The sequence below is a fragment of the Oratosquilla oratoria genome, chromosome 20 (genome assembly GCF_046742065.1).
Source record: "Oratosquilla oratoria isolate Oo_2021 chromosome 20, ASM4674206v1, whole genome shotgun sequence".
NCBI lineage: Eukaryota > Metazoa > Arthropoda > Malacostraca > Stomatopoda > Squillidae > Oratosquilla > Oratosquilla oratoria.
Genome location: NC_134796.1, coordinates 32,727,757 through 32,751,942, shown reverse-complemented (window position 1 = coordinate 32,751,942; position 24,186 = coordinate 32,727,757). Strand labels below are relative to the sequence as shown.

The 24,186-nt window shown below is 42.9% G+C and overlaps 2 protein-coding genes across 4 annotated transcripts in view; one reads left to right on the top strand and one right to left on the bottom strand.

Moving 5' to 3' along the window:
• The window catches only part of LOC143036448 (cytochrome P450 302a1, mitochondrial-like), a 115,390-nt gene that overhangs the window by 15,657 nt on the left and 75,547 nt on the right, over positions 1-24,186 (bottom strand). For all 3 annotated transcript variants that reach the window (XM_076203817.1, XM_076203818.1, XM_076203819.1), the window contains exon 10: positions 11,777-11,954. In XM_076203817.1, coding sequence (XP_076059932.1) covers positions 11,844-11,954 — 111 coding nt within the window. In that variant the 3' untranslated portion in view covers positions 11,777-11,843. The remainder of the gene's footprint in view (positions 1-11,776; positions 11,955-24,186) is intronic.
• Positions 3,221-5,714, top strand: LOC143036170 (uncharacterized). The gene is made up of 4 exons (XM_076203418.1): positions 3,221-4,185; positions 4,434-4,805; positions 4,963-5,421; positions 5,510-5,714. The coding sequence occupies exons 1-4, from the start codon at positions 3,221-3,223 to the stop codon at positions 5,712-5,714; spliced, it is 2,001 nt and encodes a 666-aa protein (XP_076059533.1).

Here is a 24,186-nt window from a genome sequence, read left to right as displayed (position 1 = left end):
AATAGGTTTGGAACAGAACAGCCTACACACCGACAAGTGGGGACGAGTAATGAGGGAAATATAATGGATAGCATCATAAAAGTGAATCATCTTATCCCCAAATTTACTGAAGAGGATCCAGATCTGTTCTTCTCCTCATTCGAGGGCTTTACCAAACAGTTGGGATGGAGAAGAGATATCTGGTCAACGATGATAAAGTCTAGCCTAACCCCAAGAGCCTTAAAGATGTACACAATATTTGATAGAGATGGCATTTATGATTATGATCAGATTAAGAATTAAATACTAAAGGTATATGAGGTTACCCCAGAGTATTTCAGAAAGAAATTCAAGGAAGATAGGAAAGATATCAGTCATGGATATATAGATCTGGCTAGGAATTTAAGGAGTGACCTAGTGAAATGCATGCGAGCGGAAAATGCGGTAAATACTGAGGAGGTCTTAGAAGTAATAGCTAGGGAGCAATTTCTTAACTTACTAAGCAATGAAGCCAAGCTGTATGTAACCATGCAGAAATGTGAGACATTAGTAGATGCAGCAAGTCTTGCTGAAAACTTTGCACTAAGAATGAGTGAGAATCAAAGTAAAAATAGAAGCACAATCCAAACTCAGAGAGGTGAGAACAGAGGCGCGTTTGCAATTCCGAATCAGAGGTATACAAGACCACAAGTAGGAGATAGCTGGAGAAAACCACTCAAATGTCTCAGATAGTGTAGATAGAGAAAGAGAATTATCCCCAGCAATGAAAGAAATAAATGTAACACAAAAAGAAATCAGTGACCAAATTAAAACCCTTGATTTCAGAAAATCACATGGCCCAGATGGAATTGCAAACTGGATACTGAAAGAATGTATGGAAGAATTAACTGACAAAATATATAATATAATTAAACTCTCACTTAAAGAAGGAAAAGGGCCATTGGACTGGAAGAAGGCAAGCATTGTACCAATTTATAAGGGAGGTGATAAGGAAGATCCATCTAACTACAGACCGGTCTCACTAACAAGCACAATAGCAAAAATTTGTGAAAGAGTTATCAAAAAATCTATACTGAACCCAAATCAATTTGGATTGAGACAAGGGAGATCATGTACAACAAATCTGATCTGCTTTTACTCAAGATTAGTAGACATAATACAAGAAAGATGGATGGGCGGACTGTGCTTTTCTGAACCTGCAAAAGGCATTCAATTTGGTACCTCACAGGAAACTAATAAATAAGATAGAGTCAAAAGGTGGCATCAGAGGAAAATTATTGGAATGGATGAAAGACTTCCTGATTGGGAGGAAATGAGAGTTGTAATTAGAGAAAAATTCTCCAACTGGGAAGATGTAAAAAGCGGTGTCCCGCAAGGATCGGTACTGGCCCCGATCATGTTTGCCGTATACATTAATGACATGAATGAAGGCGTGGAGTGCTATATGAATTTCTTTGCAGATGATGCAAAATTACTAAAGAAGGTAAAAACGTAAGAGGACTGCAACTCATTGCAACAAGATCTGGACACGATATGGAATTGGACTCAAAAGTGGGAAGTACAATTTAATATATAGAAATGCAGTATAATGGAATTTGGAAAGAGTAAAAACAGAATATCAAAAGATTACAGAATTGGGGGAAAAAAAAAAAAAAAAAAAAAGTAAACTCGGAAAAAGATCTTGGAATAATGATTGGAAAGGACATGAAACCAGACAAGCATATAAATAAAATATTCGGAGAAACATACAACTTATTGAGGTCAATCAAAGTGGCATTTGCTTATATGGATGAAGAAATGATAAAGAAAATGCTAACTACACTAATAAGACCAAAACTTGAGTACGCAGCATCACTTTGGACACCCAGTACCAAAAAGAATATTAAGAAACTAGAAAGATTACAAAGAGCGACAACCAAACTAGCACCGACTCTTGCCGAGTTAACATATGAGCAAAGACTGTCCAAATTGAATCTACCAACTCTGGAACAAAGAGAAAGAGGAGATTTGCTGACTATACAGAATAATGGAAGTTTTAGACAGGAACAACTTGTTAGTGTGGGACAACGGTAAAATAAGAGGACACGGAAAAACTGAAAAAGGAGTTATAGAAAAAACTTGAAAAGGAACAGTTTCCCACACAGAGTGATAAATACATGGAACAAATTAGACAACAAAACAGTATGTGCAAACACTATACAAGATTTTAAGATAAAACTTGATGCAGAGAGATACAAAGACGGGTCACCACGAGCATAGCTACCATCCCGTATATTACAACTAGGTAAATAGATGTGGGAGATACAGGCACAGATCTCAGGATTGCTATGCTAGGCTCAGTGAACAGGTGTATAGGCAGGACATGGGAAACAGACAAACTGAGCAAGGAATAATGTACACAGAGGAAAGTGAAATGCATACAGACAAAGCTAGGAGGTGCTATTTTTGTGGAACCTTCGGTCATGGGATGGAAACTTGCCCCAAAGAAAAGGAAAACAAAGGGGATACACAAGACTGGAGACAAAGACAGGACAGCAGCAAGGCAGAGGAAGAAGGGGTAGTGTATGAGACGGAAGATAGAAATTGCTGCATAGGTAGAAGCAGGGCAGGTTAGACAAACAAAATAGGGATCAGCCCAGAGTGGTTACCATATGTGAAGGATGTCAGAATAGGAGCAGAGGGGAGTGAAAAAAAATATGTGGTCAATGCTCTGCAGGACACAGGGGCATCTCGCACTATTGTGAGGCCAGATGTGATACCAGGTCTAGAAAATAGATGCATAGGTCAGTTCTCCATGGGATTAGCAGGAGGAGTGACAAAGTCAGCACCCATAGTTAAAGTGTTACAGGAGATAGATGGTCAGACAGCGAGCATTAAAGTAGGATTAGCAGAGCTCCCAATAAAAGGGATAGATGTCCTCCTAGGAAATGATGTAGGTGAGATAGTTAAGGTCAGACTCAAGACAGTAAATGACCCTATACCCAGACAGACGCATACACATACAGACGAAGCTGACATGGCTGACCCTATGGCCTTCATCACTGGAGGCCAGGCCAAGAAAGCACAAGAAGAAGAGGAACAAAGCGACAGTAACCTGGGCCCCTTGTTCGGCGCAGACCCTGAAAACATGACCCTGAAGAAATCACAAAACGAAGACAAGGAGGAAGAAAAACAAGTAGCGAGTAGAAAAGTAGCTGAGGGCTAGGGAGAAGACGTCCTAGCAGAGGAGATTGTCCATGAGATGGTCGTGAATAAGAAGGAACTCATCAGACTACAGCAGGAGGATCCTGAGTTGGAAGCGGTATGCCGAGCAGTGGAGGAGGAAGAGCAGGAGAAAGGGAAGTATAGCGAGAAGGAATTTGTCATGGAGGACGGTGTGCTCTTGAGAAAATACAAGACACCAGAAAAGGTAGGAGGGGACATTCTTCTACAAGTAGTTGTACCACAAGTGATGAGGGAAAATATTGTCAGGCTAGCTCATGAAACTACGTGTGCCCACCTCAGGATCACCAAAACAAAACAAGCAATATCAGCGCACTTCTTCTGGCCTCGAATGTCAGAAGATGTCAAAAGAGTGGTTAAGCAGTGTGTTGTGTGTCAAGTGACTGGGAAGCCAAATGACACGCCTAAGAAAATACCTATGTGCCAAGTTCCTATCATTGAGGAGCCCTTTCCCAAGGTTGTTGTTGATTGTGTGGGCCCTCTCCCAAAAACTAAATCAGGGAAAACGTTTCTCCTCACCATAATGTGTCAAGCTACTCGATATGCTAAAGCGATACCTCTCTCAAACATTAAGGCCAAGACAATTACCAAGACCCTAATGTCTTATTTTAGTAAGATGGGTATGCCTCGGGAGGTGCAGAGTGATAGAGGCACTGATGTTTTAAGTGGGATATTCAAAGGAGCCCTGAAAGGCTTCAACATAAAACACGTGATTGCATCAGCATATCACCCCCAAAGTCAGGGAAGTCTCGAAAGGTTCCACGGAACCTTGAAGCGCATGATTCGAGCCTTTGTGTTAGAATTTGAGAAGGATTGGGATGAAGGCATAGACTTATTACTATATGCCTCTAGGATAACTATACATGAAGGTCTGGGTTTTTCTCCTTTTTACTTGATGTTTGGTAGAACCCCAAGGGAGCCCCTTGCTTCCCTGTATGATCAGCTATTGTCAAAAACCCTGAGGGAAAGTACTATGTATGCCAGGTTAGTGGGTACCAATTTCGAGAAGTTGAAGAAGGTCCGGTAAATAGCAAAAAGAAATCTTGAAATAGTGCAGGGAAATTATAAGGATTATTATGATAGGAAATCAGTAAGAGGGAACTAAAAGTTGGAGAATATGTGCTTGTGCTGTCCCCTCAGAAGACATCATTGCATCCAAAATATGAGGGACCATTCAAGGTGCTTGAGAGAAAAGGTGGTCATAATTATGTTTTGAGAAATCTGATGAGGAGATCTAGGGTGCAACAAGCACATATTAACCTTCTGAAAGAATTCAAAGGAATAGTAGAGGAAGAAGCGATTGGCATGGTTGAGACAAAGCGAACTGGTGAAAGCCTTGATTCAGATATTGAGGATCTGACCTTCTTTTATGATTTAGGCAGATCAGACACCAGTGAGGCATTGGAGAAATCTTTGTCATCACTGAGAGGAGAGATGCGGGAGGAAGTCAGAGCACTTCTCTACAAGAATGCCCAGATATTTTCCTCATGCCCCACCGTTACTCAAGCGATTCATCATGACGTCGTTCTAGAAGATGGAGCCAAGCCAGTGAAGCAGACACTGTACAGATTGTCGCCCCAGAAAAGAGAATCATGGAGGAGGAAGTAAGACAACTCATGGACCAAGGATTGGTGGAACCTAGTACTAGTCCCTGGGCCTCACCGGCTGTATTGGTACCAAAACCTGGAGGTGAGTGGAAATTATGTGTTGATGACAGAAATGTCAACGCAGTCACTAAGCAGATCCTTACCCTCTCCCCAGAATTGATGACCTCATTGAGGAGGTTGCTGCTGCAAAATACTTGTCTAAATTGGATTTGATGAAGGGATATCATCAAATTCCCCTTACAAGTAGGGCCACTGAGATATCTGCTTTTGTTACCCCACATAGGCAATTTCAGTATAAAGTGACTCCATTTGGGATGAAGAATAGTGGAGCATCCTTCCAGCACCTTGTGAATTGGCTAGTTGAGGGATTGTCAGGTGTCAGAGCATACTCAGATGACATAATAGTGTTCTCTGACACATGGAGTAATCACCTGCACAGGTTGAGAAATTTACTTGACAGGCTGGCACAAGCCCATCTCACTGTGAACATGAAGAAAAGCGCCTTTGGGACATCAAGTTGGCCAAAATTGCATCACGCCATTGGAAGCCAGAGTGAAAGACATCATGGATTTCCAGGTTCCGAAGACGAAGAGAGGCATCAGAAGATTTATGGGCATGCTCGGATTTTATCGGAGATATTGTCCAAACCTTGCTGATGTAGCTGCTCCTTTGACTCGCATGCTCTCTTATAATCATTTCAGGTGGGATGAGGGCACTGATGCAGCCATTGATGAGTGCAAGAAGCTTCTTTCAGATCATCCTGTCTTGATAGCCCCAGATTATAGTAAGACATTTTATCTTTTTTGTGATGCCAGTCATGTAGCTGTAGGTGCCATGCTTGCTCAGAAAAAGGATGGTGTCATGAGACCCATCTCCTTTATGTCTCAAATCTTCATGGAGTATTAAACACGGTATTCTACCATTGAAAGGGAAGCTCTCAGCCTTGTATTAGCTCTTAGGAAATTCCATGTGTTTCTGGATAAGAAAATAGTTATCCTAAGTGACCACAACCCATTCAAATATATCATAGAGGGAAAGACTAAAAATGATAGATTAGCTAGGTGGGCATTAGCACTCCAAAGGTATGATTTAACTATACAACATATTCCAGGAAAATCCAATGTAGTAGCTGATGCCTTGTCGCGCCCTGACACAAAATGTTCAGGCCTTGTTTCACAGGTCTGAACATTTTTCTCCGGTGGAGGGGGATATGTCATGTTCATACTGTGACCTACATAGACGTGGGCCTAAGCATAACGTGATGTAGGGCTGGCATCGGAGGAACAACGAAATCTTTATTCACCGCGACCCTATGGGTGTGAGTACTACGCACGAAGGTACTCATGGGTCGACAGCAGAAGAGTACGAGATCAGGGCCTTTGCCAGCAGAGGTCAAAGGGCACATAAATCAAACCAAGCAAGGAAGTAGAAACCCCCCCTTTTCCTTGCCATACTAACTTTAGGATAAGATATAAAATAGTGACTACAGCCACTCCTCGTTTAACGACGACAATTGGGACCAGCGCGCCGTCATTAACCGAATTGGTCGTTAAGCGAAAGTGTATACATATACGTACATGTACTGTATGTACAATGTCCAGCAATACATGTATCTTTATTTTCGTGTATTTTCCCTCTTTCATACAGTACATTAAAGCTTTATTTACTGTTTATTTACGGTGGTTAGGTTCCTGAAATTACCGTATATGACCAAATTCACGTATGCTGACATTCCATATTGAATACTGGGGTATTTTTTTAGTTTCAACCATGGGCGCAATATAGCAATAGAAAATTAATTATTAATGTTGTAAATTAAAATGTATCAACGTAATATGCAATTATAATTTACAAAATTAATAATTAATTTTCTATTGCTATATTGCACCCATGGTCGAAACTAAAAATTTACCACTACTGGTATATACTGTACCCCAGGTAGTTTTTGCAGCTTGCAGGATGGTAATGTAGACCTAAGCTTCAGAACACTTTACCTCACAGCTAATATCCACCGTACAAGTTCAATTATAACATCATACAAATTTGCCTCAGCCAACTTAATTATCGTACACGACGTCGTAACTTCGGGAGATTTACATTAAATGTCTGTCATAAAGCCCGTCGTTTATCCGCGTTGTCGCTAACCGAGTAGGTCGTTAAACAAGGAGTACCTGTATATTGTACTCGTAAGCCCTCTTCACACAAGAATAAAGATGCTAGTGAAATGTGTGGAATTGGGTAAATAGAAATAGGACAATTTAATTAGATGTATGTTGGCACCTGTGTCATGGCACTGGTGTTGTTCGGTTGTAGTATAAAAAAGGAGGGCGAGCACTTTTTGCAAGATTACCACGCCCGCACTCTGTTCTCACCAATCAATTAGTAAGATTAACTAGTATAATTATAGACAGTAAATTTTAGTGATTGCACTCCACCTTCCTTTATTCCAGTGAAGTTAATTTATTCATGTGAGGCTAATTGTCGACCTAGAAATCTGGATTGCAGGAACTACTCGAATCCTGGGTTATGATTCGATGTATCGACTCAAATACAGAGCCTAGGACGTGACAGTCATATACAACAATAAAAAAAAAAAGGGGAACCATCCACTCATGGGAGTCTTTTAAGATGGGGCTACAGAAGGAATTCAGCATCAAAGTTAACCTAGATAGAGCATAGCAGGATTTAGAGAACACGAGATATGACTGGATAGTCACCAGAAACATTCATACATAAGTTAAATACCATCATGCAGTACTCGAGACGAGACTCCCAAGTGAAAGCTTACCAAACCGGGACCAGACCATCAAGAGGAAGCTGTGGAATGGGTTGCCCACAGGATCAAAGGAAAGGCTTGAGGGGTTCTTAAATGATGGGTACCCCCCTTAACCACTTCCTAAATAGGTTAGAGAACAAGAGGCAGTTCTTGATGGTTCAAAGGGACTCACTGGTGAACGTGTTACATGCTAAGGAGAGGAAAAACAGCTGTACCCGCGGTGATGTCGATGTAGATGAACTCATGGATAGGATCCACAAGCTAGAGGTTCAGTTAGAGCAGGAGAAGGGGAGGAATGCACAAGAAGGTAGCAATTGTCTCAGATACTGTCAGTACTGTCAAACAGCCTCCCATTGGTTAAAAGACTGTTGGAGGAAACCACCCCCTGGCCATTGTTTTGATTGTGGAAAACTAAGTTGCAGGAGGGAAGACCCAAATTGCCCAGCTTAATTTCATAATTCCCAAATCATCTCTATACGGGTATCTTTGATCATTCCCAATGGAGGTGTTCTTGGTTAAACACTAGTCTGTCGAGGTGCCACAAACATCTTGTCCTTCCACCCCTCAGTTGCAAGACCTTAATAAATATCGTTTGAGACGCTGCATTTCACGACAGCACCACAGTAGTCTGATGCATTGTTCATATGGCAGCCAATGTTGGGTGCAAGAATTTGACCCATACTGAAGTGGTTAAGGGAGAGAGACTGGAGGAAATATAGCTTTAGATACATATATACATACATATACCAAGGCTTTTTTCCCCCTTAAAAGGGAGGTAGCCAAAAAGGAAAAGGCATAAAATCATTTCCACCCATTCCATCCCTGAATACACTCCACAACCCTCCACCCTCCCTCTTATCTTAGCACCTGGATGACGGGTCATCCCTGCACCTTGTCCACTGCCCTGGGTCAGAAGCAGTGTCGCAAGACACAGCACATCCACAGCAAGGCCGCTTCATTAAATCGGCGACCCCCTCTCCGTCCCCCCATTGCATAAAAGGAGAAGACGGGGAGAAATCCCTTCAGGCTGCGTCAAATTTTTGCTCACACATACTACCTCACCCCCACCCCGCCCATTCCACCTCATGCAATCACAACATCATCCATATACAACCATTCTCCATTCATCCCTGTCTTCTGTCCTCTCCCGTCCTTCCTCCACAGACATTTCCCTCTTCTCCAAAGCCCCCTTCACCCCATCCATCCATCTCATCCTAGGACATCCCCTCATGTTCACTCCCTCCACATCTGCCTTCCATACCTCTTTTACTAGTCTTTCTTCACTCATTCTTTCCATGTGTCCAAACCATCCTAATATTCTTTCATCAACCCTATCTCCCAACTCCCTTTCCACCCCTGTTCTCCTCCTCACCTCCTCATTTCTCACTCTATCTAGCCTAGTAACCCCCATCATACTTCTCAGACACTTCATCTCAAACACATTCAAACTCCTTCTCTCTTCTCTTATGTTCCATGTTTCTGCCCCATACAGTGCTGTTGGCACAATCACTCCTTCATATAGTTTCCTATTAGCATCCATTCCCAAATGTCTATTCCTCATTACACTCTTTAATCCACCAAGGCATTTACTCGCTTCTCTCAATCTACATTCTACCTCCATCTTCACTCCACCTTTTCCTGCCACATTTGCACCCAAGTATCTAAAACTATCCACTTCCTCCAGTCGCTCTCCCTTAATGCTCACTTCCAGTCTACTGCCACTTTCACCCCTTGTACATCTCATCACCTTACTTTTACCCACATTTATCTTTAGCTTTCTTCTATCACATATTCTCCCAAACTCTGCCACCAACTTCCTCAATCCCTCCTCCGATCCTGTCACAAGTGCAGTGTCGTCCGCAAACAACAGCTGGCTCATCTCCCAATTTTCTCCATTTTCTTTAACCATCTCCAATCCCTGACCCACTACCCTTGCATTTACCTCTCGCACCATCCCATCCATGTATAAGTTGAACAGCCAGGGCGACATAATGCATCCTTGACGAAGTCCCACCTTTACCTCGAACCACTCACTCTCTCCATTTCCAATCCTTACACAAGCTCTACTACTCTCATAAAACTCTTGACAGCTCCCAGAAGCTTTCCTCCTATCCTGTATATCTGCATAACCTCCCACAGTGCCTTTCTGTCTACCCTAACATAAGCCTTTTCCAGATCCATAAAAGCCCAAAAAACATCCTTCCCCATTCCAATAGCTTTCTCACATATCTGTCTTACCACAAAGATCTGATCTACACAACCTCTACCTGTCCTAAATCCACACTGTTCCTCACCAATTACTCCTTCTTTTCCTCTCCTAATCCTCTCAATCAAGATCCTCCCATAAGCCTTCCTATCTACACTTAACAAGCTAATCCCTCTGAAACTACTACATTCACACTTGTCCCCTTTTCCCTTGTAAAGAGGAACTATACAGGGACTCCTCCAGTCCTCCGGCACTCTACCCTCTCTCCAGCAAACATTAAATAACCTCACCAGCCAGTCCACCATCACTGTACCTCCCTTTTTCAGACATTCTGCATGGCATCCATCCAGACCAGGTGCCTTATCTGCTTTCATCATCTTAACAACTGCCTTCACTTCATCCTTCCTTATTTCTCCTCCATTTTCCTCATTCATCACTCTCATTTTCTTAGCAATTCCCACTGCAGCTATCTTTCCCTCCCTATCCTCCTTCACATTTAGCAACTCCCTAAAATATTCTGCCCATCTTCCCCTTACTGCCTTCTCTTCCATTATCATCTCTCCATCTGCACCTTTTACCTTTTCTTCTCTACTTGATTCGCCTCCTCTTCCTCTCTTAATTTCTTTCCAAAACATCTTTTTATTACTTCCAAAAATTTCTGTCATACTCTTACCCCATTTCACATCTGCTCTTCTCGTTGTCTCCTTTATCTTTTGCTTTACTTCTCTTCTCTTTTATTTGTACCTCTCATATGATTCGCTCATCCTATTTTGTAACCAATCTGCGAAAGATCGCTTCCTCTTTTCTACAACCTTCTTTGCTACCTCATCCCATCATTCAATACCCTTCCTTCTATTTCCTCCTGTCCTTCTTGTTCCACACACCATCCTTGCACACTTTATGACTCCCTCCTTGAACCATCCCCATTCCTCTTCCACACCCAGCTCTACTCTATCCTTCACTCCCTCCCACTCCTCCTTCAGCTTTAGATACTTGGGTGTAAATATGATGGGACACAGAGGAATGGAGGTGGAGGTAGAATGTAGATTGAGAGGAGCCTTGGGCAATTGAAAAGTGTAATGAGGAACAGACATTTGAGAATGGATGCTAAGAGGAGATTGTGTGAAGGGGGTGATTGTGCTGACAGCACTGTATGGGGCAGAAACATGGAACATGAGAGGGGAAGAATTTAAACGTGTTTAAGATGAAATGCCTGAGAAGTACAGTAGGGGTTACTAGGCTGGATAGTTAGAAACAAAGAGGTGAGGAGGAGAGTAGAGGAGGAATGGGAGTTGGGAGATAGGGTTCCCGAAATAGTGTTGGGATGGTTTGGACACATAGAAAGAATGAGTGAAGAAAGATTAGTAAAAGAGGTGTGGAAGGCAGAGGTGGGGGGAGTGAACATGAGGGGGCAACCAAGTAAAGGGGCACTGGGAAAGAGGGGAATGTCTGTTGAGGAAGGAAGAAGATAGAAGATAGGGATGAGTGGAGAATGGTTGTGTATGGATGATGCTGTGATGCATGGAAGGAAGTGGGTGGGGAATAGGGGTGGTGAGGATGTGTGAATGATATTTTGATGCAGCCCAAAGGGATTTCTCCCAGTCTTCTCTTTTCTGTATGAGGGGATGAAGAGGAGTGGTTGCCAATTAAATGAAGCAGCCTTGCTGTGGATGTGCTTTGTCTTGCTACATTGCTTCTGACCAAAGGCAGTGGGTGAGATCCAGAAAAAAAAAAAAAAAAAAAAAAAAAAAAAAAAAAAAAAAAAAAAAAAAAAAAAAAAGAGATGGGTGGTGAATGAGTGTTAGTATGTGGGGATGAAATGGGTGGGAATAGATCTATACCTCTGACTTTAGCTACCTTCCTTGTATAGGGGAAAAAGCCCTTGGTATATGTATTTATTCAATCAATTCACTTATTTACATAATTTTTACTTTATGCTTTTGAACCATATGCCTTCTACACTTACAAAAGTAAAACAATATTTACCAATTCATTCATTTATTTTCTTTCATCTTTGTTCATTTGTTTGCTTGAGAGCCAGTGGTGGTGCCCATCACAGGCGCTCATCAAAAGTGAGTTCGATTGGTGCATCTGGTTCATTGATCAAGTGGGAATAGCAGTCCAAGGGTGGTCCTGTCCAGCCCAGGCAGTAGCGAGCCGAGAGCTGTCAACAATGGAGATATTTAGCATGCATTATCTTTATATCAAACATCAGGCTATGAAATGAAAACATTCTCAATCAATATTCTGTCTTGGGCCTCTTGAACACTTGACTTGCGGCCCTGAGATTATTCAACTAGGCTGCAACATCACCCGATTTGATAAAATCGTGCAGTGCAACAGTCCTTGGCACTGTACAATAGTACTCTTGGCACTGTACAATAGTACTCTTGGCACTGTAACATTAAACTTGACTGCCAAAGTACACTAATGTATCATGTACCAAGGGCCTCTTCCACCTTATAAGGGAGGCAGAGGTGGCCACTCTTAACCAAAAAGTTAACTTCATTAATTGCTAATCTGTTAACCAAAAAGTTAGCTTCATTAATTTGTTAATTTAAGAAGAATGTAATGGAAGTTACTGGTACTCTGTTAATCTGTCACACCACTAGCAGTAGCCATGATGCTAAAAGACTCCCAGTGGTTTGCTGGTGTGCTTTCTTGGGAGATGACAGTAAAAATGAGCTCAACAAAGTGCAGCTACTTGAATCTAAGAAAGCCTAAGCCTAGCTTTCCCACAAAAAGAACCTGCCTTACCCTCTCCTCAAACTGTGCAAACTTGGTAGTATGCATTCTTTCCATGTGCTGTTTGAGATTGTTCAGACTTGAAATGTGCCCCTTAATTAGAATAGACTTGGGTAGGCATATCTTGCAGCTGAAAATTAACTTCTCCCCTTCCCTTGAGAAAGAAGGAAGTAGTTCTCCAATTGGGCTTCAAAATAAGACATGTTTTACAAAGCCTGGTAACATGAAAAAATGGCTGAAATTGAGATATTATCAAAACAAAAAATACATACATACATATACCAAGGCTTTTTCCCCCTTTCAAGGGAGGTAGCAAAAAAGAAAAAGGCATGAAATCATTTCCACCCATTCCATCCCAAAATACACTCCACTCCACCCTCCCTCGTATCTTAGCACCTCCTGGATGACGGGTCATCCCTGCGCCTTGTCCACTGCCCTGGGTCAGAGGTAGTGTCGCAAGACACAGCACATCCACAGCAAGGCCGCTTCATTAAATCGGCAACCCCCCCTCTCCATCCCCCCATGCATAAAAGGAGAAGACGGGGAGAACTCCCTTTGGGCTGCGTCAAATTTTGCTCACACATACTACCTCACCTCCCATCCCCTCACCCATTCCACCTCATGCATCACAACATCATCCATAGACAACCATTCTCCATTCACCCGTCTTCTGTCCTCTCCCGTCCTTCCTCAACAGACATTCCCCTCTTCCCCAAAGCTCCCTTCACCCCATCCATCCACCTCATCCTAGGACGTACCCTCATGTTCACTCCCTCCACATCTGCCTTCCATACCTCTTTTACTAGTCTTTCTTCACTCATTCTTTCCATGTGTCCAAACCGTCCTAATACTCTTTCATCAACCCTGTCTCCCAACTACCTTTCAACCCCCGTTCTCCTCCTCACCTCCTTATTTCTCACACTATCTAGCCTGGTAGCCCCCATCATATTTCTCAGACACCTCATCTCAAACACATTCAAACTATTCTCTCTTCCTCTCTTATGTTCCATTTTTCCGCCAAATACAGTGCTGTTGGCACAATCACTCCTTCATACAGTCTCCTCTTAGCATCCATTCCCAAATGTCTATTCCTCATTACACTTTTTAATCCACCAAGGCATTTACTCGCTTCTCTCAATCTGCATTCTACCTCCACCTCCACTCCACCTTTTCCTGCCACATTTGCACCCAAGTACCTAAAACTATCCTCTTCCTCCAGTTGCTCACCCTTAATGCTCACTTCCAGTGTGCTGTCACTTTCACCCATTGTACATCTCATCACTTTACTTTTACCCCTATTTATCTTCTGCTTTCTTCTTTCACACACTCTCCCAAACTCTGTCACCAACTTCCTTAATTTAATCCCTCCTCCGATCCTGCCACAAGCGCAGTGTTGTCCGCAAACAACAGCTGACTCATCTCCCACTTTTCTCCATTTTCTTTAACCGTCTCCAATTCCTGACCCACCACCCTTGCATTTACCTCTCGCACCACCCCATCCATGTACAAGTTGAACAGCGAGGGCGACATAACGCATCCCTGAAGTCCCACCTTTACCTCCAACCACTCACTTTCTCCATTTCTAATACTGACACAAGCTCTACTACTCTTGTAAAAACTCTTGACCTCTCCTAGAAGCTTTCCTCCTATCCCGTATATCCGCAAAACCTCCCACAGTGCCTTCCTGTCTACCATGTTATAAGCCTTTTCCAGATCCATAAAAGCCAAAAAAACATCCTTCCCCTTTCCTATGGCTTTCTCACATATCTGTCTTACCACAAAAATCTGATCTATACAACCTCTTACTGTCCTAAATCCACACTGTTCCTCACCAATTACTCCCTCTGTTCCTCTCCTAATCCTCTCAATCAAGATCCTCCCATAAGCCTTCCCAACTACACTTAACAAGCTAATCCCTCTGAAACTACTACACTCACACTTGTCTCCTTTTCCCTTGTAAAGTGGAATTATACAGGCACTTTTCCAGTCCTCCAGCACTCTACCCTCTCTCCAGCAAACATTAAATAATCTCACCAGCCAGTCCACCATAACTGTACCTCCTTTTTTTTTAGACATTCTGCATGGCATCCATCCAGACCAGGTGCCTTACCTGCTTTCATCATCTTAACAACTGCCTTCACTTCATCCTTCCCTATTTCTCCTCCATTTTCCTCATTCATCACTCTCATTTTCTTAGCAATTCCCACTGCAGCTATCTTTCCCTCCCTATCCTCCTTCACATTTAGCAACTCCCTAAAATATTCTGCCCATCTTCCCCTTGCTGCCTTCTCTTCCATTATCATCTCTCTATCTGCACCTTTTACCTTTTCTTCTCTACTTGATTCGCCTCCTCTTCCTCTCTTAATTTCTTTCCAAAACATCTTTTTATTACTTTCAAAATTTTCTGTCATACTCTTACCCCATTTCACATCTGCTCTCCTCTTTGCCTCCTTTACCTTGTGCTTTACTTCTCTTTTCTTTTCTTTGTACCTCTCATGTGACCCCCTCGTCCTATTTTGTAAACAAAAAGTATTTTGTAAACAAAAATATTTTGTACATACATACATATACCAAAGGCTTTTTCCCCCTTACAGGGGGGGGTAGCCAAAAAGAAAAAGGCATAGAAATCACTCCCACCCATTTCATTTCCAATATATTCCACTCCCCTCCCTCCCTCCTATCTTGGCACCTCCTGGATGATGGGTCATTCCTGCATCCTGTCCACTGCCCTGTGTCAGAAGCAGTGTCGCAAGACACAGCACATCCACAGCAAGGCCGCTTCATAAATTCAGCGACCACCCCTCATGCAGGAAAGGAGAAGATGGGGAGAAATCCCTTTGGGCTGCGTCAAATTTTTTTCTCATACATACTTCCTCACCCCCCATCCCCCACCCACTCCACCTCATGCATTACAGCCTCATCTATACACAACCCTTCTCCATTCACCCATCTTCTGTCCTCTCCTGTCCTTCCTCTACAGACACTCCTCTCTTTTGTAAAGCCCCTTTCACCCCATCCATCCATCTCATCCTAGGATGCCCCCTCATATTCACTCCTTCCACCTCTGCCTTCCACACTTCTTTTATTAATCTTTCTTCACTCATTCTTTCCATGTGTCCAAACCATCCTAATACTCTTTCATCAACCCTATTTCCCAGCTCCCTTTCCACCCTTGTTCTCCTCCTCACCTCTTCATTTCTCACTCTATCTAGCCTAGTAACCCCTATCATACTTCTCAGACATTTCATCTATTCAAACTACTTCTCTCTTCCTCTCATGTTCCATGCTTCTGCCCCATACATTGCTGTTAGCACAATCACTCCTTCATATAACCTACTCTTAGCATCCATTCTCAGATGTCTATTTCTCATTACACTTTTTAATCCACCAAGGCATTTACTCGCTTCTCTCAATCTACATTCTACCTCCACCCCCACTCCTCCCATTCCTGTCACATTCCCACCCAAGTATCTGAAACTATCCACTTCCTCCAGTTTCTCACCCTTAATGCTCACTTCCAGCCTACTGTCACTCTCTCCCCTTGTACATCTCATCACCTTACTTTTGCCCACATTTATCTTCAGCTTCCTTCTTTCACACACCTTCTCAAACTGTCACTAACTTCCTCAATCCCTCCTCTGATCCTGCTACAAGCGCAGTGTCATCAGCAAACAACAGCTGACTCACCTCCCACTTTTCTCCATTTTCTTTAATCATCTCCAACCCCTGACCAATACCCTTGCATTCACCTCTCGCACCACCACATCCATGTAAAGATTGAACAGCCAGGGCGACATAACACTCCCCTGACAAAGTCCCACCTTTACCTCAAACCATTCACTCTCTCCATTTCTAATCCTAACACAAGCTCTACTACTCATAAAAACTCTTGACTGCTCTTAACAGCTTTCCTCCTATCCCATATATCTGCAGTACCTCCCACAGTGCCTTCCTGTCTACCCTGTCGTAAGCCTTTTCCAGATCCATAAAAGCCAAAAAAACATCCTTACCTTTTCCTATAGCTTTCTCACATATCTGTCTTACCACAAAAATCTGATCTACACATCCCCTACTTGTCCTAAAACCACACTGTTCCTCACTAATTACTCCCTCTGTTCCTCTCCTAATCCTCTAAATGAAGACCCTCTCATAAGCCTTCCCAATTACACTCAACAAGCTGATCCCTCTGTAACTACTAAACTCACACTTGTTCCCCTTTCCTTTGTAAAGCAGAACTATACAGGCACTCCTCCAGTCCTCCGGCACTCTACCCTCTCTTAAACAAACATTAAATAACCTCACCAGCTAGTCCACCATAACTGTACCTCCTTTCTTCAGACATTCTGCATGGCATCCATCCAACCCAGGTGCCTTACCTGCTCTCATCATCTTAACAGCTGCTTTCACTTCATCCTTCCCTATTTCTCCTCCATTTTCCTCACTCATCACTCTCATTTTCTTAGCGCTTCCCACTGCAACTAACTTTCCCTCCCTATCCTCCTTCACATTTAGCAACTCCCTAAAATACTCTGCCCACCTTCCTCTCACTGCCTTCTCTTCCATTATCATCTCTCTATCTGCACCTTTTACCTTTTCTTCTCTACTTGATTTGCCTCCTCTTCCTCTTTTAACTTCCTTCCAAAACATCTTTATATTACTTTTAAAATTTTCAGTCATACTCTTTCCCCATTTCACATCTGCTCTCCTCTTTGCTTTCTTTATCTTATGCTTAACTTCCTTTCTCTTTACTTTGTACCTCTCATATGACTCCCTCGTCCTAATTTGTAGCCAATCTATAAATGCCGGTTTCTTCTCTTCTACACCTTTCTTTGCTTCCTCATCCCACCACTCACTACCCTTCTTTCTATTTCCTCCCGCCCTCCTTGTTCCACAAACCATCTTTGCACACCTTATGACTCCCTCCTTGAACCATCCCCATTGCTCCTCCACTCCTAGTTCTACTCTATCCTGTCTGGGGTACTGGCTGCATGTTATTGTGGCAAAGTAGCATGCAGTTGATACTTTAGGGTCTATATGGGGTGCCCCTATGGACCAGAGCCACACATCATTTTGTCTGTGATAGAGGAAAACTCTGTACATAGAGAAATGATGACACTTTTATACTACGACTGTCCCTCCATTATGCTGTCCCCCAACCCCTTGTTACTGTCCTGTACCATTTCTCTGAATATACATTTCATTTTTTTGCCTACCTACCTTGTGGTGGGGGAAAAGAATACTGCCACCAAGTATTTCCACTTGAGTTGTAAAAGGCGACAAAAAAGGGACAGGGGATGGGATTAGGAGTTCTACTACCTGTAGCCCCAAAAGGGGACATTCCTAAAAAGGAATGTAAAGGCAAAAGAGGGTCTGGGAGTTTTCCAACCAGTACCCTAAGGTTTGGGTCTTTTAATGTGCGTGGATGTAGTACAGATGAGAGTAAAAGGGAAAAGATAGGCAGAATGTTTGTGAAAAGAAAGATGGATGTACTAGCTTTGAGTGAAACTAAAATGAAAGGAAAGGGTAACTGTGAGTTTGGGAGTGTAGCTGGGAGGTACTCAGGAGTAAAGAGGGGATGAGGGAGAGAAGGGGTGGCTATACTAGTAAGTGAAGAGATAAGTAAGCAGGTAGTGGAGTGGAAGGTGTCATCAAGGTTGATGTGGATGAAGGTGAAGCTGGGAAAGGAGATGTGGGTTTTTGTAAGTGCGTATGGGCCTGGTAGTGAGAACATAGAGGAAAGGGAGGCATTTTGGATAGATATAAATGAGTGCAGAGAGGGATTAGGGAGAAATGTCAATGTAGTTGAATTGGGAGACATAAATGCTAGGGTAGGAAATGAACCAATTGATGGAGTGATTGGGAAGTATGGAGTTCCAGGTAAAAATCATAGTGGAGAATTGATGGTGGAGATGTGTCTTGAAAGAGAGTTGATGATAGCAAATACAGTGTTTAACCCCTTCCATACGGTGCCGCACACGTAGGCGTCATGGGGAGCGAGTGTATTCGCGAGGCTGCCATATCGGCGTCTTGATTATATTTATTGTAGTCGCCCCTCCATAATGACATTCTTTCTAATTCTTTTGTAATCGCATTTTCTATGGTTATCAAAATTCACGGGTGAAGAGAGAACGATCGATATAAGCGGTGACTATATTTTATGATGCGAGTATTATTACGACACGTCGTACGGCTGGCATTGGCTGCTGCCACCGAGATCTAAGTCCATGACGCCTACGTGTGCGGCACCGTATGGAAGGGGTTAAGAAGAAAGTCAAGCATAAGTACACATGGGAGAGGGTGGTGGATGGAAGGGTGGCAGATAGAGCGTTAATGGACTATATAGTGGTGACCAGGAGTATGGTAGGAAGAGTTAAGGATGTACATGTTCTAAGGGGAGAGAGTGGGGGAATATCAGATCATTTCCTGGAAGGTAAATTGAGAGTGGAGAATAGGTGGAGAAAGAGGAAAAGGGCAGAAGGTAGGGAGGTACTTTGAGTGAACTGCTTAAATGAGGAAAAAAAGGAGAATGAGTATAAGAAGAAGTTGAGAGAGGAGTGGGAGAGAGTAAAGGATAGAGTAAAAAAATATTTTGTAAACAAAAAATATTTTGTCCTATTTTTGTAAACAAAAAATACATACCTACATACATACACCAAGGCTTTTCCCCCCTTACAAGGGGGGTAGCCAAAAAGGAAAAGGCATAAAATCATTCCCACCCATTCCATCCCAGAATACACTCCACACCCCTCCACCTTCCCTCTTATCTTAGCACCTCCTGGATGACAGGTCATCCCTGCACCTTGTCCACTGCCCTGGGTCAGAAGCAGTGTCGTAAGACACAGCACATCCACAGCAAGGCCGCTTCATTAAATCGGCGACCCCCCTCTCCGTCCCCCCATGCATAAAAGGAGAAGACGGGGAGAAATCCCTTCAGGCTGCGTCAAATTTTGCTCACACATACTACCTCACCTCCCATCCCCCTGCCCATTCCACCTCATGCATCACAACATCATCCATAGACAACCATTCTCCATTCACCCGTCTTCTGTCCTCTCCCATCCTTCCTCAACAGACATTCCACTCTTCCCCAAAGCTCCCTTCACCCTATCCATCCACCTCATCCTAGGAAGTCCCCTCATGTTCACTCCCTCCACATCTGCCTTCCATACCTCTTTTACTAGTCTTTCTTCACTCATTCTTTCCATGTGTCCAAACCATCCTAATACTCTTTCATCAACCCTGTCTCCCAACTCCCTTTCAACCCCTGTTCTCCTCCTCACCTCCTCATTTCTCACTCTATCTAGCCTAGTAAACCCCATCATACTTCTCAGACACCTCATCTCAAACACATTTAAACTCCTTCTCTCTTCCTCTCTTATGTTCCATGTTTCTGCCCCATACAGTGCTGTTGGCACAATCACTCCTTCATACAGTCTCCTCTTAGCATCCATTCCCAAATGTCTATTCCTCATTACACTTTTTAATCCAACAAGGCATTTACTCGCTTCTCTCAATCTACATTCTACATCCACCTTCACTCCACCTTTTCCTACCAAATTTGCACCCAAGTATCTAAAACTATCCACTTCCTCCAGTTTCTCTCCCTTAACCTCTTCACCCCGGGGAACATCGCACGTCTGGCAGCATTAGCTGCCCGACGTGCGATGTTGCGTCATAATAATCGCATTATAAAAAATAAAGTCAGTGCTCAATTGTTCGTTCTCTTTTACCTGTGTATTTTGATAACCATAGAAAATATGATGAAGCCAGTTTAGAGAGAATGGAGGTTACGTAGGTACGACTACAGTAAATATAATCAAGATGCCGATGTCGGCATCATTGAATACCCACTTGTTCCTCATGCCGCCTATGTAGGTGTCACGGTATGGAAGTGGTTAATGCTCACTTCCAGTCTACTGCCACTTTCACCCCTTGTACATCTCATCACCTTACTTTTACCCACATTTATCTTCAGCTTTCTTCTATCACACACTCTCCCAAACTCTGTCACCAACTTCCTCAATCCCTCCTCAGATCCTGCCACAAGCGCAGTGTTGTCCGCAAACAACAGCTGGCTCACCTCCCACTTTTCTCAGTTTTCTTTAACCATCTCCAATGGAGAGAGTGAGTGGTTCGTGGTAAAGGTGGGACTTCGTCAAGGATGCGTTATGTCGCTCTGGCTGTTCAAGTTATACATGGATGGGGTAGTGCAAGAGGTAAATGCAAGGGTAGTGGGTCAGGGATTGGAAACAAAAAATAAATAAATGAAAACCATATTGACGGTAAACCTTTGTTTTCTGGTTTGGATTTTGTGTGTATAAAGATCTAAAATGAATATCAGTTGGAATTATTAGGTGGAATCAGACTGATTGCACTTCTTTGTTTTGAATATAAGTATGTGTAACTTGAATCACTGCAGAGTGATAAACCCGAAAGCTAGGGATGGTAAAGCACTTGCATTTTCTTTTGCTCTGAAGTTTTTGGATGAGGAGAGGGGGCATATATTTGCACAAATGCAAACTGCAATAAAACAAGAATGAAGTAGGGCAAAACTCACCCCCCCCCCCTATTAGCATAGCTACCATATGTCAAACCTACTATACTGTTGGTGAGCTTATGCCAGCAAAAAGGAAACATGTCAATAGGCATTGGAGGTAAATTATTGGAATGGATGGAAGACTTCCTGACTGGGAGAAAAATGAGGGTAGTAATTAGAGAAATACTCGAAATGGGAAGAAATGATAAGTGGTGTCCCGCAAGGGTCGGTGCTGGGTCCAATCATGTTTGCCATATATATAAACGACATGGATGAAGGAGTGGAGTGTTATATGAATTTCTTCGCAGATGATGCAAAAATACTAAAGAAAGTTACAATCAGGCCTGGACAAAATCTGGAAATGGACTCAAAAGTGGGAAGTGAACTTTAATATCAAGAAATGTGGTATAATGGAGTTTGGAAAAAGTAAAAACAGAATATGAAAAAATTATAAAATTGGTGAAGAAGAAATAAAAAAAAGTGAACTATGAAAGACCTTGGAGTAATAATCAGCAAAGACATGACACTGGACAAACATATCAACAAAATAGTCTGAGAAACCTTCAACCTATTAAGGTCAATGAAAGTGGCATTTGACTATTTGGATGAAGAAATGATTGAAAAATTATTACATACATACATATACATATACCAAGGCTTTTTCCCCCTTACAAGGGGGGTAGCCAAAAAGAAAAAGGCATAAAATCATTCCCACCCATTCCATCCCTGAAAACACTCCACACCCCTCCACCCTCCCTCTTATCTTAGCACCTCCTGAATGATGGGTCATCCCTGCACCTTGTCCACTGCCCTGGGTCAGAAGCAGTGTCGCAAGACACAGCACATCCACAGCAAGGCCGCTTCATTAAATCGGCGACCCCCCCTCTCCGTCCCCCCATTGCATAAAATGAGAGGACGGGGAGAAATCCCTTCGGGCTACGTCAAATTTTGCTTACGCATACTACCTCACCCCCCATCCACCCGCCCATTCCACCTCATGCAATCACAACATCATCCATATACAACCATTCTCCATTCACCCCTGTCTTCTGTCCTCTCCCGTCCTTCCTCAACAGACATTCCCCTCTTCCCCAAAGCCCCCTTCACCCCATCCATCCACCTCATCCTAGGACGTCCCCTCATGTTCACTCCCTCTACATCTGCCTTCCATACCTCTTTTACTAGTCTTTCTTCACTCATTCTTTCCATGTGTCCAAACCATCCTAATATTCTTTCATCAACCCTATCTCCCAGCTCCTTTTCCACCCCTGTTCTCCTCCTCACCTCCTCATTTCTCACTCTATCTAGCCTAGTAACCCCTATCATACTTCTCAGACACCTCATCTCAAACACATTCAAACTCCTTCTCTCTTCTTCTCTTATGTTCCATGTTTCTGCCCCATACAGTGCTGTTGGCACAATCACTCCTTCATACAGTCTCCTCTTAGCATCCATTCCCAAATGTCTATTCCTCATTACACTCTTTAATCCACCAAGGCATTTACTCGCTTCTCTCAATCTACATTCTACCTCCACCTTCACTCCACCTTTCCCTGCCACATTTGCACCCAAGTATCTAAAACTATCCACTTCCTCTAGTCACTCTCCCTTAATGCTCACTTCCAGTCTACTGCCACTTTCACCCCTTGTACATCTCATCACCTTACTTTTACCCACATTTAAAAATATTAGTTACATTAATAAGACTGTCATGTTCATGGCGGAAACATGACATATATTGTTCTGTGATTTCTTCGGGATCATGTTTTCAGGGTCTGCGCTGAACAGGGGGCCCAGGTTACCGTTCCCTCGCTCTTCTTCTTCTTGTGCCTTCTTGGCCTGGCCTCTGGTGATGAAGGCCACAGGGTGAAGACATCCTAGCAGAGGAGATTGTCCATGAAATGGTCATGGATAGGAAGGAACTTGTCAGACTACAGCAGGAGGATCCCGAGTTGGAGGCGGTACACCAAGCAGTGGAGGAGGAAGAGCAGGAGAAAGGGAAGTACAGAGAGAGGGAGTTTGTTATGGAGGATGGTGCGCTCTTCAGAAAATATAAGGCATCAGAAAAGGTAGGAGGTGATATTGTTTCCCAAATAGTCTTGCCCCATGTGATGAGAGAGAATTGTGAGGCTAGCTCATGAAACTTCAAGTGCCCACCTTGGGATCACCAAAACAAAGCAAACAATATCAGTAAACTTTTTCTGGCCTCGATTGTCAGAAGACATCAAAAGAGTGGTTAGGCAGTGTGGTGTGTGTCAAGTGACTGAGAAGTAAAATGACACACCTAAGAAAGTACTCATGTGCCAAGTTCCTGTCATTAAGGGTCCGTCAGGGGCAATTATTCGAAAAAATCTGGTACATGAACGAATTTTAGGAAAACATTTAAAAAGAATCTCTATGATGTTGGCAACACTCCTACAAAGTTATAGAGCTGTATTTTGTTTCTATCTTTTTATACAGAATAAAATAGATAAATTATTGGCAACCTCTGGCAACCCCATTGCGTATCAAATATTCTGTATATTGGAATAGCGTTAATTTTTTCTATAGCTATTTTGTTTTTTGCTACGGAATTGTGTTTATGGAGGTATTTAGCAACTCCTCCCACAAGCGTAGATCCAGAAATAGCACACATCAGGGCATCAGTACCCATCCAAACGTCAAAGTGAGGTCACGTTCTTTTGAAGCTCTCACCATGCTTCATATTTTTGATTCCTCACTGTAATTTCTTGCGGTAATCATGGCAAGATTGACGAAAAGCCAGCGAGCAAGGAGGAAGAATGCAGTGAAGGCCCTTGCGTGCCAGATGAAGAAACGAGAAGGAAAAAAACAAACAAACGAAGAGGACAGCATCCAACAATGTTGGTTATAAAGAAGGATTTGTTGTTCCTCTTCTTGAAGAACCCTACACCCATATTCATAAGTCTGCCCTCGAAAGAAGAGACAAGAAACGAGAGGAGAAAAAAAGTGAAAAGTAAAAGTGGTAAAGTGACCAAAAGCGGGGACTAAGTTGCTGGGGCTGGGGCCTTTTAAAAATGTCGTGCAAAATTTAAATGCCTTCTCATGTACATTTAATGTTTTTGTTCTTTTTGTTGTTATTTCTTCGGTTGTTCTT